Here is a 20,167-nt window from a genome sequence, read left to right on the forward strand (position 1 = left end):
CTCCTCTCTTCAGTGTTAAGTTGAGAGGATGTACTAGGAAAATTCAAAAAGAGAGGTCAAACTGTTTACGTCTGGGACCTCGTTTTTCATATCAAGTAGTGAATTACTGGAATTCGCTACCAGAACACGTAATATCAGTAAAAGCCTTAATAAATCCGGAGCAATATTCGATCTTCTCAGTACTACAAGTCGCAAGGATTAATATAGATCGATTGACATCTTATTCTTCCTACTGATGTCTGAAATGTGTTTAAATATGTCAAGGTCTGGTAGTTGTGCCGCGCCATATTGCAAAGCTAGCTTGCAGGCTTGCAATGTGTTTTGTCGTCCGTATTAGAGGTCTTCCGTTCTCAGCGAATGCGGATGATATCATCAGTTTTTTCCACGGTATTCGCGTTGTCCATGTTTTGATCTCTTGTAGATTGCAGGATAAGAGGTGGAAAGCGTGGTATATATTTTCCTCAGGGGTCTAATGGCCGTTCTAATGGAGAGGCTTTCATCGAACTGGAAAGTAAAGATGATAAGCAAAAGGCCATGGCACATCATAATCAACATTTGGGCCGCCGTTATATTGAAGGTAACTCACGACTACTCAATAACCTGGAAAGTATTTGACTCATGCTCTGAAGATTTGAATAACGCTATGGGATGCAGACCTTATCATTCGTCAAATCGAAGGGAGCATGTTGTTAGGTTACGTGGTCTTCCATACGATACTGAGAAAAAAGAGATATTTGCCTTTTTTAACGGTAAGTAGCTATTAATAGTATGTGTTATTATCCATTTTGTATCATATACCAAAAGGTAAGGTTTTTCAGTCAGATTCTTTGTAGCTTACATAGAATTTATTATAAACAGGTAACACAAATGGTTATTTGCAAAGGAATAGTTATTGGTTTTGGTTAGAGCAGTTTCTATCGTTAACCTTTTTAATGGTACTTGATAAACAAATTCGAAGAGACTAATTTATAGACAACCTTTAAGCAACGCTAGGTAGCCATGAGAATGTCCACCTACTCAAAAGAGGATTAGAAAACAGTGTAAAGTATTAGGATTATGGTTTACAATTGATGATCAGTGTTAGGAATTAGATTTATGGTTCTCATCACAAACTAACATTGGCCAAAATGCTAAGACGCTATTTAGCTAAATGAGTGAATAAATTTCGCATCAAAATCCTAAACTAGTTATCCGTAAATTACAATATCGTCGCTTATTCTTACCAGTAACTTCTTAGTCTAAAATATGTTAATTTTTGACAAAATACTTTTGTCAACTTAGATACATGCGATGACGATTAGTGTAGGTATTTTGGTGTTTTGTGTTAGGGTAGTTTCCAAATAGACCCTATCTTGCCATGCTTTTCTCCTAGTAGAGTTCACGTGCAAATCGCGCAAGCGTTTGAGCGCTTCACTATTGACCCAAACCAATAACTACGTAAACAATCTAAATGCGTGATGTACTTGTTTACGGTTTGTTTGGCTGTGTCGGTTTGTAGTAGCTAGCAGTGGATTGTAATTTCACTATGTTTATCTAGTCTGCAGTATCTTCAACTCCGTAAAAAGGGCTTTCACGAAGGTTTCCTTGATTCGGCCTCATCTCGTTAGTATCTCGCACATTCTGCTGTTATTGCTTTACATATATGTAGTTGTCTTCTCAAGACCAAGAACTGTGTTTTCTTATCCCACACACTTACAACTTTATACAAGTATGGTATTTTGATAATTTTTCATTAAGTCTCCGACTAAAGCATTTTACACAGTCGCTATACAACTTCAATATTCATCGCATCGCTAAGTAATGCTTGTGGTATCAAATTATTGCACATTAGTAGTAATGACGTATCATTACCTTCGATTTAAGGCACCCTAAGTGAGCAATCTAGTTTTTTCATTTGTATCATTGTATATAGCATCATGTAAGTTTTCATGTAATTAAAGTAGGTATCGACCATACTTTTCTGTTTTTTACACTACATATAGTTGTTTCTTGGACTCCGGAAGTTTTGCTAACGCACTTGTCAGTAGAGTGGTATTTTACTGACCACCTTAATATATACTTCGATACGTTTGTGGTTAGAAAGTTTGGTAGTTAGATTCGCTTCATGCTTGAGCACCAAAGCTTGATCCCTAGCATATATGCGCAAAACGCCGTTTAAAACCTAAAGTTTTCTGTTCTGTCCACCAAAATACTTCGCTATCTCTGTTTGCCTTTAGGTAGCTGATGTCTTTTTCTTTAACTCATTTCGTAGTTTTGACTGTTGCATAGTAGCCGTTCCTGCGATCTGTAATGTGTGCTCTTAAACAGATTTAATCACCACATTTATCAGCCAACAAATTCAGTGTTATCCAACGTTTTGTGTATAGCTAATTCCTCTCTGAGTTATGGTAATCTTTAAACAGTGGGATCCTTTGCCTTTATGCAGAACGAGCTTTCCAAAAACTGCTCCCAAATACCCTGGTACTGCCGAGCGTGGGGAGTCTTCGGGTAGCATCACAGCCCACACACAAACCTAATGAAACTTCTTGTCTGGTGCATATGTATTCGCTGTTCGTTTGTACCAATATTTATGTTCAGATAAATAAATTCTAGAAACCATTACTACTTATATGTCAACGGGAAAGGTCGTATTTAGGCTTGTCGTACTCACACTGAAAGAGTGTGATTGCTGTCATAAGATGGCATTTTTTATTTGTTAATTCAACTGATCGTATGAGTTTAAATGGCATATCAATCTCCAGATACTCTTAGCATAATGACAAACATTTTGTATATCTAACCGCACTTTAGTTAATCAGAAAACCTAACTCTAGTGTGTCTGTGACGAACCTCTCGGCCGTTAGAGTACTTTGGTCTGATGCATGTCTGCTCATCTAGGTTTACTACGTTACAGCTCACAATGGTTTTTAGTCACGAAATCTGTAGTCGTGTTATGCTTTTGGTTGTCAGTCATCAAGCAATCCAATATTGATCAATGTCCAAAATCCCACAGTCTGATATAAAATATTTTAGCAACTCCAGAAAGTACTGATAAAGTTCACATTGACCTTGGTTTTGCAACAAACTGAGACTTAGTGAAAGCAGTCACAAACAGGTAGTTCGAAGGTCTTATTATACCGAGTAAATATTTTTTGCCTTTATATCCAAATGAGAAATTACTTTATAGTAGTTTTCAAGAATTTTCATGTTAGCAGCTAGAAAATTAATAAAAAGTTTACTTTTATCGATGTGTTATTACGATTGCTGGAAGGAAACAGCCCATGGAGTCGATTGTTTGTAGATTTCAAAAGATTCCGATTGATAAGAGTAACACAATATAGTGCCAGGTCACAGGTTAAGTGACCTAAAAATAAATATTTTTGATTTGGAAATCAGTAATATTTTTTTTCTCAAACCTGAGTACCCGTAATGGAATTCGACGACGAAATGTATGTCACTAAGTCATAGTAAACAGGAAATGTCTATCATTTATAATTCAAAGAAATAGTCTTACACTTGCTGGATGGGTTAGTAGTTTGGTCATGCTCATAAAATTCATGTCAAGGATGCGAACGCCATGGTGTAAAGAGGATTCTTTCATTTTGGACAGAAACAACTTGTGTTTTGTGTAAAAGGTCAACTACAACTAAGAATTCTTAATAATTCCTTACAAGCACAGTCTGACGGCTGTGATAGTTAGGTACAATCTTTCTAAGATAATTACCGGTAGTTGTACCTACGACATTTGAATATCTTTCAGTACATTATAAATAACTTACTTAAGGGTAAAAAATAACATACTTGTAAGCCATTAATATAACCGATATTTTTTAAACTTGGAAGCGAAAACAAATTACTTAGAACGCACAGTAAAATCTAAAATAAAAACAAGCGAGAGGAACGGATTATACGTTTTCATGTCATTTGCAACCAGTGGGAAGGTCAGTAAAACGTAATCAAAGACCGATAACCATCCGACTCTCAAGATCTGCTGGAAAAGGTAGGGCAAACATGTATTAAACGAGATATTATTGGATTTTTCAGCGTGACTATCAATCACTTATTAGCGAAACAGACTGGCGCACAAATATATATCAGTTTGAGTTACTACAACAGCATAATGGAAGGAAATTAATGGATACAAAGTAAGGATAGTAGTGTCTGCATCATCTGGGATGGTTTTTTTTAACTGAAGATGGTCCGTATTTAATCATTGTTTTTATTAATAAGTTTCATGATAGCTACATTTGTTGACTGACAGCACAATAGGCACTAATACACAACCACTTCTTGACCCACTATTTATTACTGGCTGTATAACAAACTTAAAAACCCTAAATCATGATATCACACATATGTCTTGTCAGTTAACCAAATGTATTTGTGAAGGTATAAACCCATTCTAATATTGTTTTTTTCGCTTTTACTGATTGCAGCTACTTTTGGTCAAATAAGGAGCTTATCTTAGGCTGTTACTAACTTGTTTAGTATAACACGTCTGATCGTTTTATTTGTTTCATTCCTTTCCTAATTTCTCGGGTTTTATGAATTCTTGGGATCGACAGGCCTGGAAATAGCTCCCAACGGTATCGGGTTGTTGGTGGATCATATGGGTCGTTGCACGGGGGAAGCGTATGTCCAATTCACATCTTCTGAAAGTCTAGCTCGGGCAAAGGAGAAACATATGGAGAAGATAGGGCACAGGTGCATATTTTCGGGTTTGGATGGGAGGTTTGGGTATTATTATTAATGTTTTACGTAATGGTCCGTCGTATGGGATGCTTAATATTTATTTGCTTAAGTGAACAACTTGTCAGTTAATTCTCATAAAATTTATTGTTCCAGATGGTCCACTTTATCATAGTTGTTCTTTTTTCAGATACATTGAAATATTTGAAAGTACAATGATGGAGGCCAACATGACCATACAGCGCCAAATGGAAATAAATCGTAAGCTTCCAAACAGTAATTTAGGTAACGTATTTAGAAAGCCGTAGTTCGGGTCGAGGACCAATGTTTGGTCGAGGCAGTCGTGATGGTCATCCTGATGGTGCGGGGCATCATGGAGGTCCCCGTGGAGGATATGATGCACCTCCGTTTAGTCCAAATGGGTCAGGCCCAAACAGAGGTCCAGTTCCTGGAAGATATGCACCCTATGGTCGACCACCACATGTTTTCGGACACCCGGGATACAATTCTCCTCCTAGAGGCTTCGAAGGACCTTCTCCCTCAAAAGGATCTAATTTTGGGCCACCTGGACATTACGAATACGATGATCCTCAAAGTTCGACTGGGCATTCTGTTCGTATGAGAGGGTTACCATACTCAGCAACCAAAGAGGATATTGATCGTTTCCTTTCTCCTTTACAACCAGTCAACATTCGGATGCGATTCAATGCTGTAAGTTGCCTTCATACTTCCTAGTTACTTTCTTTTCTTATGCCTTGATAATAAGTAAATCTCTGTTCTTCATATTTTAGGCTAACCGACCTACCGGAGAGGCAATTGTGGATTTTGCCAGTCATGATGAAGCGAAGGAGGCAATGAAGAAAGATCGTGAAAAAATTGGACCTCGTTACATCGAACTTTTCTTAGCATCCACCCCTAAGGGAATTTCTCCTTCATCTCGCATAGTAAGTCGCTGTTAGGATTACATTATTTATTTATAGAACAACAGCGCACCAGTTTCTAGTCGTCGATCTCCTCCTGTCCACAATAGTAGAGGCCATCAAGGATCACAATACGCTAACTTTGCTCCTCAACAATATGAATATGATGATATAAATTATGCGGAAGATGTAGGTTGCAATTCAGGTTCAAGTAGACCAGATTTTAATCAGTCATATGACGGTTTTCACAACGGCACAAGTGTAAGGGGACCAATTGGGCATTCAGGCAAGTTTTTTTACTTTTAATCTCAAGTATTTTACAGGAGAGGGTTATTCAGACTACAGATATCGTCATGGGAATCACTACTGAACATGAGGTATTATTTTATGTATACTTTACAATTACAAAAAAATAAACATTTTATTAAAAACTTGTATTAATTTTTATCAACCATGTAGTAGACTTTTTTCATATTATACTTATAGTACTCACTTGCCTATATGAGATAGGGTGTCAATTGTGAGGGGGGGGTATAATGTATTACATTACACCAACATTTACTTCAGCAAAGTAATTTTATGCATCGAGTGATAAAGTCAAGTTTTAAGTTGCCTTAAAGAATCTCAACCACAAAAACTAATATTAATGATGTTAATTAAACTTGTAACCAAGGACTTTTGCATACTTTCGAGTATGGACCATAATACTGTCAGATACATGTTTATGGTTATCCATAATTTCTGCATATATTGTATTGTTAGTTACACTGAAGCGGCAATGGTACCCTAGGTCACTTTGGTAGTAGCAATCATTAGGATTTGTGTCGTGGTTACTCGAACAATACAGTATTCAGTATGCTTAACTGGAATGTCATGCTCGACGACATTCAGTGCATTTTGACCAGGAAATCATACCTAGTTCTTGAGAATCGATGTCAGATGGGAATTTATTTAGTTTAGCAAAGTTACGAATATACAGCATATTTACTGAAAGTAGTAGGTATTGGCAGTTATTTGTGAATGTTCTTAAAAGCGCATATTTATGATTATTAGATACTAATCTGTGAACATAACCTAGTGCAGTTCGTTAACCAAGTAGGAGTCAGTTCATCCTGCTCTAAGTATTACTCTGCCTATAAATACCAATGATACAACTATTAGCTAGGTTGAAATTGGTGTTTCTGACTGACAGACCACTGTCTCACTCTAGAGTGGTCTATTGTGCAATAACAGATGAGGATGTGGAAGATGATAACCCATTCAAATCAATTATGCCTACCATAAAACTGCAAAGATGGTTAGATGAGAAAGTGAGATTTTATGGATAAGGGAAGACATCTATCAATCTGATTAGTAGTTTAGTTATCACTTTTGTAGCTTGAGCTAAGTGGGACAATTGGTTCTCACTTATTGGATTGTGTGCAGAGCTGTTAGCCAATCTTCGGCTGTTTCAATTTTGTCAACCGAGTAATTTTACGCAAGAGCATTTAACTAAGGATCCGCCATATGGACTTGCTTCGACATGAGTGATATAGTATGTGATCGTTCGGAATCGTATAATTGAGCCAAATATCTTCGGCAGGACTAGAATATGTGAATGGTTTTTGATCGATGACAAAGTGGCCTTGAGAAAATACTATTAGGTTCAAAGGAGTGTTATACATCAGTATGAGAAATTAGGATTGAAAGTTAGAGGTTAGGGTTTTCATCTCGAACTGGCATCAACTATAATGTTGGGATGCTATTTAGCCATATAGATGGATGGACTTCGCGCAGAAACCCAAGACTTGTCATTAATTCCATTTTTTCGTTCCTAGACTACAACCTCACTCTGTCTCTTAAATGTTCAGTTGTATGTTGTTCCTGGCTTTTGTTAGCTATCATTTGTCGCTTATGAACTGTTCATATTTTCGTCGCGGTCGATATTACTTCATCTCCTGGGCTTATCCTGATTATTTCGTCTTTATTCATAAATATAAGGGATATAACATCTGGGATCGTTACACATTCTTGATCGATTCCATTCGGATAAATGCTTGACTGAAATCTATACTTGACTAATATAGTTGTAGAAATTACCGCAAACTAAACCTCACTTTACATTGGAAAGGATTATGAGTAGTTTTTCTCGTGAATGTTTATCTAGGAGGTCGATATGCTATATAATCATTTATCCCTCATTTCAGTGCAAAACTGTCTTTAATAAGCATATGGTCTTTTAAGGAAATTGTTATTTTCACGGTAGATTGTCGGGTTCTAATTTTATAGACCTAATGGGATGATTAAAGGTGGATTATCGCTAACAGAGGGGATCCACAATGTGTGTTTCGTTCTACTTTAGAATTCTTGGCTACATGCGTTTCTATCCATGTGTTTTGATATCTACGTGGATGGTAACCCAGTACTGTTGAACGAATTAGTGGCTGTCTAGACTCATTAACTCAGTGAATTAGACGTTGCTGTTTGAAGCAAAAAAGTATTGGTTTCGAGTCTCAGTATGAACATCAAACTTGGAGGCATGTAGTAGGATAGATTGCATCATGCGTTCTGCTGATAGCCTTAATCCATCATTTCAACAAACTTGTGACAAAATAACCATATTAAGGTTTGATCGTTCAGGATGTGCATATGCTAATAGAGACTGATCACTTTAGCATCATCTATTGGGAGATACAAAACCTTAAAAATACTGAGACCTATATCAAAATAAAGTGTTTATGGAATAAATATTTTGCAGAAATATGATGGTTTCATTAACCATGAATCTTAAAGCTTCAGTCAGTGCTGTTAGCGGTATGAGGGCAGTTATCACTTACCGGCTGCCCACACCATGGAAGGGACCTTAAAAGGAAGTTGGATAAAGTTGATAAATTGGGTCGATTTTAGTGTGTTTATTGATTGGCGATAAATCTGTAGCGGTAAGTAAATCCTCAAAATCAATAGCTCTGTAAGTCTTCACCCTGAATGGTGAGCAGATTGAAGTAGTTGAGAAGTTCGTGTATCTAGGTAGCTACATAAGTGCTGGTGGTGGCGTGAGTGATGAGATTGATGCACGTATAAGGAAAGCCAGAGCGGCTTATGCCAATCTGGGCCATCTTTGGCGCCTTCGTGATGTTAGTCTGGCTGTAAAAGGTCGGATCTACAATGCGTCGGTGAGAGCAGTTTTGGTCTATGCTTGTGAAACCTGACCTCTCCGAGTGGAGGATGTTAGACGTCTCTCTGTGTTTGATCATCATTGTCTTCGAAGGATTGCTGACATCGGATGGCAACACCATGTTAGTAATGCAGAGGTTCGGCATCGAGTGTTCGGGCGCAGAGACGATAATTCGATTGGTGTCACCATCTTGAAACACCGACTTCGGTGACTTGAACATGTTCTACAAATGTCGTTTCAGAGAATTCCACGTCGTGCATTATTTGCCGACTCTGGGACTGGTTGGAAAAAGCGGAGAGGTGGTCAGTGTATGACATGGTGTCGTGGCATGAAAGAGAGCTGCAAAGGGTTGGCTTCTGTCGGTCTTTTACGACTCCCTGGTTGGAGTCCGAGAGATGGTGCAACATAGTGGCTAGAGACGTTATCAGATATGTCTCAGAATAGAAGCCAGTGGCGAGCCTGCTGTAACCTTCTTCTACTTTCTTCATAAAGAGTGGTTATAACTTTCTTAACTGAAAGAGTCTTCTGGTTTTACATCTCAGTCCCCCCCATCATCACCCTTCTCTTTTTTTCATCCTATTTCCTTTTTTCTTTTATATATACGCATCTTCCCCCTTTCTCTTCCCATTCTCATTGTTTTGTGTATATTCTGGTGCCTCTTTGTACCAATATGTATGTTTCAATAAATAAATAGCTCTGTAAGTCTTCGACATTTGGTGCTGACCGCATTAGTTTTGATGGACTCACCTAGCTGAAAGCTTTAAGTGTGCTCCAATGTGTCTTCGCTGTTTTGAATGAAGTCTGTACGCAGTTGGCTAAATCTTGTACATGTCTTACTTTCTATGTTATGGTTCTATGTGGACAGTTTGATTGGTATATAGACTCAGTATGTTTGAAATATAATGATTCATACCACAAAGGCGGTTCTGGACTTAACTGGCTGGGCTAGGCAGAAGCAGGACCGATACGTACTCTAGACTGCTCGTACGACTTTCGTGTATCGCTGGTCCGATCGACAATTCGCTGCTCTCTGATTGGCGGTCTTATCACATCATACGTTAACAAGGCATCCACTCGGCCACAAGTTATAACACTCCGAATCTGAGTAGTTTTAAAATAGGACATACTTAACTTCATATGATGAATAGTAACAAGATATGGTGCGTTTGTTTTAAATTATCTTGATAAATGTTGATCTGAGAAGTTTGATTCCTAATCTCACGATATCTTCATTCAATCATTATTTGTTGACCAATAGTAATGTGAACATGATCATAATTAATATCAGATCAATCAACTAATCTATGATTCGGGGGTTTTCTGTGGAGATTTTAAGTAATTTTTATGTATAGTTGAAATCATGAGTCAATTGAAGCTAGACCACCGTAGAAAACCTGGAAGCACTGGACGGGCGTTTCGTCCTATTGTGGGACTCCTCAGAAGTGCGCATCCACGATCCCGCCTCGCGAAACGGCCGGCCAGTGCTTCCAGGTTTTCTACAGTGGTCTAGCTTCAATTGACTCATGATTTCAACTATACATAATCTATGATTCGTTTATATTATGAATGATTTCAGAGATCAAGTCAAGATACATTATTATTCCTTATGAATTAGTAAGAATTATAAACTTCTGTGTTAGTCTAACCAATCTGAAAGGATCACCAGTGAATACATCTACAAATATAAAATTATTTTCGGATATCCTATACGACTATGATTCGAAGGTTAGTGATCCAATCGTTCTTGTCATGTACGACAGTAAATGTGGCCTTGTATTGTTTAGTCAAATGCTCTATCATACCGTTAAACATAGGATGACAAGATGTCATTCAAGTACCTTCAGTTCCAAGAATTTCTGTAAGATCCTAAAAGAGATGTTTTTGAACTGAATCCCTCTATCAGTCACATTCATCACTGGTAACATGATAACACTTATTACTTTCCCTTGTAATGAACGAGAAAGAAGCTGAGGAAAACCATTCTGTTATCAATATAAAATTACAGAATATCTTGCTAAAATATAAGAACCATATTGAAATTCACTTAGTATTGTTTGTTTGTATCTTCCTATTGATGTTTTTGGACTGCAGTTGATCAGTCTCTCTTATTGGTATATGTGCATACTGTGTGTATTGCCTCGATATAGCGTAAATTCACAAGCATGGTAAGCAAAGATGGATAGTGGCTAGCAGTGGAATCCAGGACGCGCGTCACTTCGTCCTATTTAAGACTCGTCAGCTGGATGTACCTGCATCTCAGAGTTGATGTTCACTCTGGGACTCGAACCCAGTACTTTTCGCTTCAAATGCCATCGTGTTATCCACTCAACTAATAAGTCCTGATAGCCACTTGCTTGTGCAATGGGGCGAAGTTGAAATTCACTTAGTATTGTTTGTTTGAATCTTCCCATTGATATTACTTGCATTTATTTTGTTAATTGTCATAGTCTGTACATTTACCACCAAATGATTGTACATGTTGTTTAAGTGTTATGATCTTCAGTCCACAACCTTTCCTTTCTGTATTACTCATTGCATGATACACGTTGTTAAACGCTCGTAAATGCACCACTATACACACGTCTATTGTTCTCCGTTGCTTGTGGTTACGATAAATGACCTTTGAAACATATATCATTTACATTTATAGACTGTAGCAACATTTCCATTACTATCCTACGTTTAGCGATATCATTGGAACCAGATCAACTTCAGTGGGATTATCGATTATCTATAGTTGTGGATTCTGGTACCAAACGCAACGGAACGTGCACCAACCAGCTGTTTTAAGTAACGTCCCTTAACTTTTATTTGTGTTCATAACTTATAATTTGTATACTATAATATTAACATTTGGAGGCAAGACTATAATTTATGGATGACCTTTGAACGAATATTAAGTGACCTTAAGAAATATTAACCAATCAGTAAACCGTCAGTATAGTGTAAAAATATATTATATAAAACCAAATAATTAAAGTGGATACACTCCTTTTACATGGTCCATAAACTTATCAAGTCTAGTAAGAGGTTCAAAGGTTCTGAAATCGTAATGCATAAGGTAGAGAAACTCATCCATATGGCTCCATAATAGTCGGTCTCTTGAGCCATGATAAGGTCGCAGAAACTCTTTCAGCATTGACCACATAGCTTCAATATTGTTTGCGTGTACTCCGATTGTGTAAGTTACTACGGCTTTTATTATACAGTTCGCGGCAATTATTATTATTTGCTTTAGTCTCAATCTGGATCGGGCGAAAAAAGTTCCTATTCTAGAAGACGTCTTTCTTCAACATATATTACATCGAAGGACAATATCATGGTAGTCTGCCTAAAGTCTAAAAGTCATTTGATTACTGCAATTACAAATAAAGGAACTTCTTGGTACTCCTATTTATTGTAGACGCTTAATTATCACGTCTTCTCTAGAATCCACTGTAAACTGATTGTGCATGAGCACTAGGCACTGAAATTGGCGTCGTGACCTTGAAATCCCTCAAACGCTTCTGATTGGCTCGTCCATAAGTTATAGTCTTGCCACATTTGGACGTAATAATTTTATTGCTATTTTTGAATTGATATAATTGTTGGCCCTCCACAGATTCTTCCAGTTCATAATTCCTTCCAATTTCCGTTACTATTTCCTTCAACTCGAACTTCTCAGCCTTCTACTTTCAGGGTTTTTCATTTCTGATTGTTTTTGCATACTACTTATGTTGACATACATAAGTAGCATACACCACAACCCTATATATTCTTAAAATATATTGTTCACTTATTCATATGTCTATAGGATTAATTATGCTCATTTCCATTCACATTATTTGTCTGTCATTTTTTCTACTAAGGGCTCTATTAATTATATTGGAACATTGATGCGGTATATATATATATATATATATATATATATATATATATATTAACTTACTTATTTACTTACGCCTGTTACTCCCAATGGAGCATAGGCCGCCGACCAGCATTCTCCAACCCACTCTGTCCTGGGCCTTCTTTTCTAGTTCTATCCAGTTTTTCTTCATTCTTCTAATGTCTTTCTCTATTTCTCGGCGTAATGTGTTCTTTGGTCTTCCTCTTCTCCTTTGACCTTCAGGATTTCATGTGAGGGCCTGTCTTGTGACGCAATTGGGTGATTTCCTCAAAGTGTGTCTTATCCACTTCCAGCGCTTTTTCCTGATTTCTTCTTCCGCTGGAATCTGGTTTGTTGTCTCCCACAGTAGCTTGCTGCTGATAGTGTCTGGCCAGCGGATCCAAAGATCATAAATATTCAACAATCCAATTACATACACTTTAGAGACACAAAAGTATTAGCGGTTTTTAGCGAGTTAGTTTTTTACGGGATGGGATCGCTAACCCCATGCCCAACCCTCCTCTTTAATCAGGGCTTGGGACTGGCAGTAGCCTCCGGAGGAGCTACAGGCGGAGTTTCACAAAAGTACACTGATGTATATTATTCATTACAGTATGATGGTATCTAGGGATGGTATATAATAATTACTGTACACTACTTGAAGATGAATAACTGTGTGTTATCAATACACTTTGTTAGTAAATCGCACAAATAACCTTTAACATGACAATAAAACACAGAAAAACAATCATGAACTGATACAGTTTCTTTACAATGCAATACAATTTTTCTGCTTATTGGGATATGACAAAAAAAGTTGTATGTAGTATTAAAACTTTCTATCTAATGTTCAATTTCTTCGAAACCATCAAATCCAACCTTGGCATTGATACCTATAACCATAATTAAAGTTTTCTCATGTAGTTTGTAACGCCAGGAAATACCTCATGGAGCCAGTCACTAGTGAGCATATGATCATTATCAGAAGGGGGTTTTGTGGCGATTTTAGTAATAGAAATCATGAGTCAAATGAAGGTAGATCACCATGGAAAACCTGGAAGCACTGGACGGCCGTTTCGTCCTATTGTAGGACTCCCCAGCGAGATGTTTAGCTCCTGGGTTCGAATCTCTCGAGGCGGCATCGTGGATGTGCACTGCTGAGGAGTCCCACAAGGGGTCGAAACGGCCGTTAAGTGCTTCATAGAATTTAAGTAAAACAATTGAGTATGGTGTAAAACTGAAAACACAAACGAAACGTCTATGTATAAACTATACGTACATTAATAACCATATAAGTAATACATCTTGTATATCTAAATTTTTCAGGCTATGAAGAATTCGTTGAGATGTACCAGGAACTGGATATTCAATATATCAGTTTTCCATAAGTTTAATGATGTAGTGAAAATATCATCATGGAAACAAATTCAAGATATTAGTCAGTTAGAATGGAATTAATGATGTAATTTGTAAATTATGTTTTTATCTTTACAAATCAAATGTGATCCCGCTAAAGCACTAATCACCGCCACCACCACCACCACCACCAACAACAACAACAACAAAAACAACGAGTGAGTGGCTTATTCAAAATCAGTTTTGTATTATGAACATCGTGAACTGAGTTGATTGTTTCCCTAAGCTTCTGAAATTACTTAACTTTTATTTTTAAACTTCTGGTTATTTTATTCTTCGAACAGCGGGTCACTACTACTGTAGGTCTTTATATTTTGGTACTAAACTTAAATGTAAAAGCAGACTACTATAATCCGACGAACTTTGATGATGGACAAGATCAGTCGGCTTTTTACATCATCTCTAGAAATCATTGTGAATATAATCCTTCTATGTTCAGTGGAGAGCCCGAAAATTATGGTAAAATCTGAGAACTATACAGTAAATAATTCATTTACAAGGTGTCAATCAGTTGTCTCAGACTTCGTTGTTCCTTCGTTTCCATATCAATCACTCACTGTTCTCGTTCTCTTCTCCTCAATCTACCCAACCTTCTGCTACCAACCACTCCACTTTCGTTTGGTGATAGGCATTACTTATATCTGTCCTAGTGTGGGACTCCTCAGCTGTGCTCATCCACGATCCCACATGGGACATCCTAACCCAGAACCTTCAATCTCGTGCGCTAACGCCTAACCTCTAAGCCACTAAGCTGGCATACGTCGGTGCTAGCGTCTAATTTAAGCCAATCCATGATATTACGTGACCATCTTCCACTGTCCTCCGTGGGTTAGTACCATATTTTATTTGGTTATGGAAATGCTCAAAATGAAATAAAATCAAATTTAATTAATAACAAAATAGTGATGAAGAGAAAGCAACCGCAAGCATGGAGTGTGCATTGATAAATTTTATAACAATTATCCAATGATTAGTTATTCAGTAATGGTGCATTCAATAACTGTCCAGTTAAAATCACATCAGAATGAAATGAACTGAGTTTAACAGAAACCATGAAAAGGGAACAGTCCATCAATTTATTGATCAGTATAAATCAATTCGAATGGATTCACTCGAAACATCATTATTCCAGATGGATTGATAGGAATTGTAAAATTCTCTGTCAATCGTACATCTTTGAATCTATCACCAGTGAATACATCCAATAATTCGAATTTATCTCCTGATATCGTATACATTTGTGATTTGAATTCATCCAGATTTGTGGTAAAGTTGATTGGTCCTCCATCAACTCTTGTGTAGATGCAAGCAATTGCCCAACCACTTGGACAATTATTTAATTTTCGTATCCACAACTGTATGAACAGAAATATATAATGTAATTAGTTCCCTTTATGAATTGAAATAACGCAAGAACAAATATTGATGTAGAATAATATGAATTCACTATATGGAGTGGTATCACATCAGTTACCTACAACCCAATGTGTATTAGAATTATAGCATTGGGGTAATAAATTGTCTGGAACTATTGACATAAGTGAATATAGAGGATTGGAATGACAAAAGGTTATCAAAGATAACTATATATATACGTGCAAGGAAAGGTCATAGGTTGTTAAGCTTTAGAATGAAGGAAGCATAAAGGGTGGGTGGTGTAAAGTTGAGTGGAGTTCAAAGACTAATAAGATCAAATGTGTGATAATTTTAGAGGTAATAAAGAATTCATGGAATTGAAGATGGGTTACGTAATAACGGAATAGAATTTGGAGAGTTCATATAATTTAAGAGAGACAAGTGAGCGGAAATGTGTTAGTGGAAGGGTGGTTTAAGAATTGGTTAATGGAGGAAGACTATAATCTAAACTAAATATTGACCAAAATAAAAACAAATGCAGGCTCAGTAGTCTATCGGTTAAGTGCTCTGACGTGAGACTGGTATGATCTGTGTTCGAATTTCACGAGGTGGGATCGTGGATGCGCACTTCTGAGGAGTCCCACAATAGGGCAAAACGGCCGTCCATTGCTTCTAGGTTTTCCATGGTGGTCTAGCTTCAATCGACTCATGATCTGAACTAAATAAAATCACTAAAATCTTCACGAAACTCCATTCTGACAAAATAAAACTGATGACGAAGAAAAAACACAAAAAATTGGATTACTAGGGTAGTAATAAGTTTATTACTGTCTCTTTTTGGATACATAGATTCTGTTTAGGTTTTATGATTGCGATCGCTTCAGCGAACCGGAGATCAGCCGTACTTCTTTGCTAATAATTTTAAAAACATGAGAGATTTCAATGATATGTCTAGTGTCATGTAAATGCCGAGCTATTGTACTGTTGAGAGCCCTAGTCATTCTCAGCTTCAGTTTCTTTGGAACATGCTCAGAAATGCGAATATGTACTCTTCTCTTGGTTCTTCTAATGTATGTGCTTTGGCACGTACATGTAAATCGGTAAATTCAATTGGAGCAGATGTAAAAGGTTTGTTATCATTCAGTACAGCAGTAACTAATACTCATATTAACGACATCTTGTGATCTTGTTGAAGAACAACTAAGGGAAAGAATAACTGCATAATTGAATGTATGGTGTTGGACATCTTAGAATATGAATAGAGAACCTAAAATAAGTAGTTACTCATTCATTTTATAGAAAAAACTTTGTGACGGAAACAAAAGTATCTCAACACTTATGTATAAGAATTTCAATCTAATGCAATCAACTCACCTGCACATCATTTCGCGATTTGACAAATTCCGCCTGATGTCCATCTTTATCCTGATCTATCCGCAACAAATGTTTGTTACGTAACAGAGATGCACTGAATTGATCCACATTGTTCATGTCAGCTGAGATGAGTAGTGGAGCAGCGAACATACACCACATGCCCATATGAACTCGCTTTTGATCATTGGAAAGTCCGTTGTTTCCTAAGACCAACATATCGGGATCGTTCCAGTGTCCTGGACCAGCCACTTTCGGTAAAACATCGTTGCGAAGTTTGTATCCATTTATGATACTGATTATAGATCCCCAATTGCTTTGCACGTTGGACGACACTCGCCACAAATTACAGTTATTTTGTAATCTTTCCCAGTCCACCAAATTGTGATTTGAAAGCCAATAGCTATATGCTGGATAAGTACACAAAAGCGTTACAGGTCTACCAGTTCCATTAAGTAATCTACTGAATTTTTCAAAACCATCTGGTTCAGTATTCTGAGCACAGTGGCATGCATGCATCTTTACATAATCTACTCCCCACTCGGCCACTGATTTTGCATCCAATTCCAAATGATTGATACTTCCTGGATAACCGGAACATGTCATGTTCCCGTAACCAAGAGTTATACCGAGTAGAAGATCTTTGGAGTGCAGATATTCTGTAAGGCTTTTAATACCCTGGAAACGAAATATGTTTTAGAGGTTTAAGAATATACGAATTAAAAAGGTACCATAAAGTGAAAGTTGACAAAGATAAAAGGAAGTCGAAAATAAGCCATAACTGACATATCTACTGTAACATATTGATTCACACAAGGAAAGCTATGATATGTCTTTCATGATCAGTACACTGACGTTGTAAATCACACAGGAAAATTATTACTGAAGAAGAAAATTACAATTAGCTTAACAGTCTGATGAAAGTGATTTGTATAGTTTTATATTGCTCAAACAGAATACACAAGTTGTGGACATTTTATATCAAATGATATAGATCAACTTACACTGGGAAATCTTGAAGGATCTGCCATTATTCTATTCGTCTTCGGATCACGCTGTTTCGCTAACCAACAATCATCAAGTATCACATATTTATAACCCAGATCTCGCCAACCATCCGAAACCAGTTTATCAGCTGTTCGCTTGATTGCATTCTCACTAAGACAGTTGTTTGGATTGTTGTTGCAGTTTACTTGACATCCAAGCTGTCGCCATGTGTTCCACCCCATTGGTGGTGTTCTAGCCAATCCATTATCCAAACACATCACACAGTTTAGAGTGAGGATGGCTACTCCCGAAACTATTGTTAGCACCGTGAACATATTATCTAAATAGAAAAATTGATGAGTTAATAAGTATCAATTAACTGAAGTGTAATTCGATTGAGGTGTATATTATCACAAAACATCGTTTTATCAAAACATAATCAACACATTCACTTTATCAAAATAATATCCTTTGATAGGTGAACTTCTCCGACATTCATAAAAAATGTATGACGGCATTGTTTTGTGTTAGGTTCAAAGAGAATAGTATGGTATATGGATGCAAATCCGCCACCATATTTTCCCTTTTTCAAACATGTTACACTGATGAAGCGACCCATTCCCTGAAACTACTTTACAGATGATATAGTCGTGATCCACCTCTTATCAGAATGGGCAATATCAAGAGTCGAACATGAAGGTTTAGGAGATTGAGTTAGTTTTGAGTAACCATATGAAATGAAGGTGAGTGATAGAGCACGAGTTTAAAAAAGATAGAAAATTAACATTTTTTCAATTAGATAACTAAAATAACTCATATTGTCATTGAATAAGAAAAAGAGAATTCAGCGAAGAAAATTTTCTTTTCGACGAAATCATTTACTTAAGCTGTACATTCGTATATATAGTAATATGGAAAATATATTTCTATAGGAGGCTAGAAAAGATTGCATTATAAATTGATTCGACAATAAATAATAAATGAGGTGACGTACTAATCAAGGGGGGGGGTAAGGAAGAAAATAATTTATGGGTCAGATAATAGTTCAATTAACAGATATGAAGAAAAGTGACAAACACAAAGGTCATAATAATAATAACTGATTAGAGTTTAAATGTAAAATAGTAATTTAAAAAACAAAAACCGATAATAATCAGATAAAAGTACAAAAACAAAAAACCAAAAAAACGTACCCAATGAGGGAATTAGGGCCAAGGAAGGGTAAGAGGTTGGACAAATCGTTTCTGCACGCAAAGTTCAGGCTTGAATTCATGGATTGCCAATGCCTCAGCAGTGCATAAAATATTGATTCGACCTCCCTTTGAACCGGTTCCTTTAACTCTATGGATTATTTTAAAAGACGTCTCTTTTGGAGCAATGTGTCCGCAATTGATCAAGTGCTCTTGTATCGAACTGGTTATCTTCTTACATTCACCTTTTAGGAGCCAAGCTGGATAGTGTTCAGAGATACGTTTGGAAAGCGATCGCTTTGTGCGGCCTATATAACGTGCTCCACATGAGCAAGTAAATTTATAAATACACATCGATGTGGCCCAAAGCGAAAGCTTATCCTTAACACACCCCCGAATGGTAGGCCGGCTAGAGAAAACGATTCGGAGCTTGGCTGTGTAGAAAGTTTTATTCAACGTTTTTGAAATCCGTTTATTCAGGATTTCAGCAGCCGTGTCTCCCTTGAATTCCATATTCATAAACAAGGTTTTCTTCTGCACCGTCAAAGTTATTTGTTGCTGACGTTTAGATGTTAAGTTGCTATCAACGAACCTCGGTGGATAACCATTTTTGATGAGGGTCTGTCGAAGATGAAGTAATTCTTCATTTATTGTGTCACTAGAACAGATTCGCTTAATCCTAGATGATAAAGAGTGAATTAAGTTCCTCTTTCGACTCAGTGGAACCCAACTATGGAAATTCGTGTATTGTCCATTCCAAGTGGGTTTTCTATACATAGATCTTTGTAAATAACCATCAGGCAATCTTTTCAAATGGACATCAAGAAAATGGAATTCGTGGTTCGATTCTGCCTCTAAGGTAAATTGAATTGAAGGGTGACAGTTATTGAAAATATTTAATATTTCATTGTGGTCCATGTTATGTGGTCCATTTATAATGCAATCTTTTCTAGCCTCCTATAGAAATATATTTTCCATATCACTATATATACGAATGTACAGCTTAAGTAAATGATTTCGTCGAAAAGAAAATTTTCTTCGCTGAATTCTCTTTTTCTTATTTTTTCAATTAACAGACATGTGAAAAATATCCGTTCCAAAGTGCATAACATCAGACTCTTCCAATTTTCAGAAGGGGGTTTTGTAGAGATTTTAGTAATTTTGTACAATTGAGATCATGAGTCAGTTGGAGCTAGACCACCATGGAAAACCTGGAAGCACTGAACGGCCGTTTCTTCTT

At 36.9% G+C, this 20,167-nt stretch overlaps 2 protein-coding genes across 4 annotated transcripts in view; one reads left to right on the top strand and one right to left on the bottom strand.

Annotated features, from left to right (window-relative positions):
- Positions 1–272: 272 nt before the first annotated feature.
- Positions 273–6,029, top strand: Smp_179270.1 (putative heterogeneous nuclear ribonucleoprotein (hnrnp); the record flags this gene model as incomplete). 3 transcript variants are annotated; one of them, XM_018797891.1, is made up of 9 exons in its annotated part: positions 273–387; positions 422–577; positions 609–749; positions 4,545–4,683; positions 4,859–4,929; positions 4,967–5,379; positions 5,460–5,612; positions 5,657–5,874; positions 5,912–6,014. In XM_018797891.1, the coding sequence occupies 8 exons, from the start codon at positions 315–317 to the stop codon at positions 5,669–5,671; spliced, it is 1,161 nt and encodes a 386-aa protein (XP_018652888.1). The 3 variants fall into 3 exon arrangements, with proteins under 3 accessions (XP_018652888.1, XP_018652889.1, XP_018652887.1); XM_018797890.1 differs by having other exon boundaries at positions 315–387; positions 5,649–5,878; positions 5,912–6,029; XM_018797892.1 differs by having other exon boundaries at positions 315–387; positions 4,967–5,612; positions 5,649–5,874.
- An 8,863-nt stretch (positions 6,030–14,892) lies between these two features.
- Smp_179260 (putative alpha-galactosidase/alpha-n-acetylgalactosamini da se) overlaps positions 14,893–20,167 on the bottom strand; it is a gene marked incomplete at its 5' end in the record, with an annotated part of 21,518 nt that continues 16,243 nt past the window's right edge. Inside the window, 3 exons of the mRNA XM_018797893.1 lie at positions 14,893–15,378; positions 16,754–17,428; positions 17,755–18,077. Of these exons, the coding sequence (XP_018652890.1) occupies positions 15,100–15,378; positions 16,754–17,428; positions 17,755–18,077 (1,277 nt within the window). The 3' untranslated portion in view covers positions 14,893–15,099. The remainder of the gene's footprint in view (positions 15,379–16,753; positions 17,429–17,754; positions 18,078–20,167) is intronic.

The sequence above is a fragment of the Schistosoma mansoni genome, chromosome 6 (genome assembly GCF_000237925.1).
Source record: "Schistosoma mansoni strain Puerto Rico chromosome 6, complete genome".
Classification (NCBI taxonomy): Eukaryota; Metazoa; Platyhelminthes; class Trematoda; order Strigeidida; family Schistosomatidae; genus Schistosoma; species Schistosoma mansoni.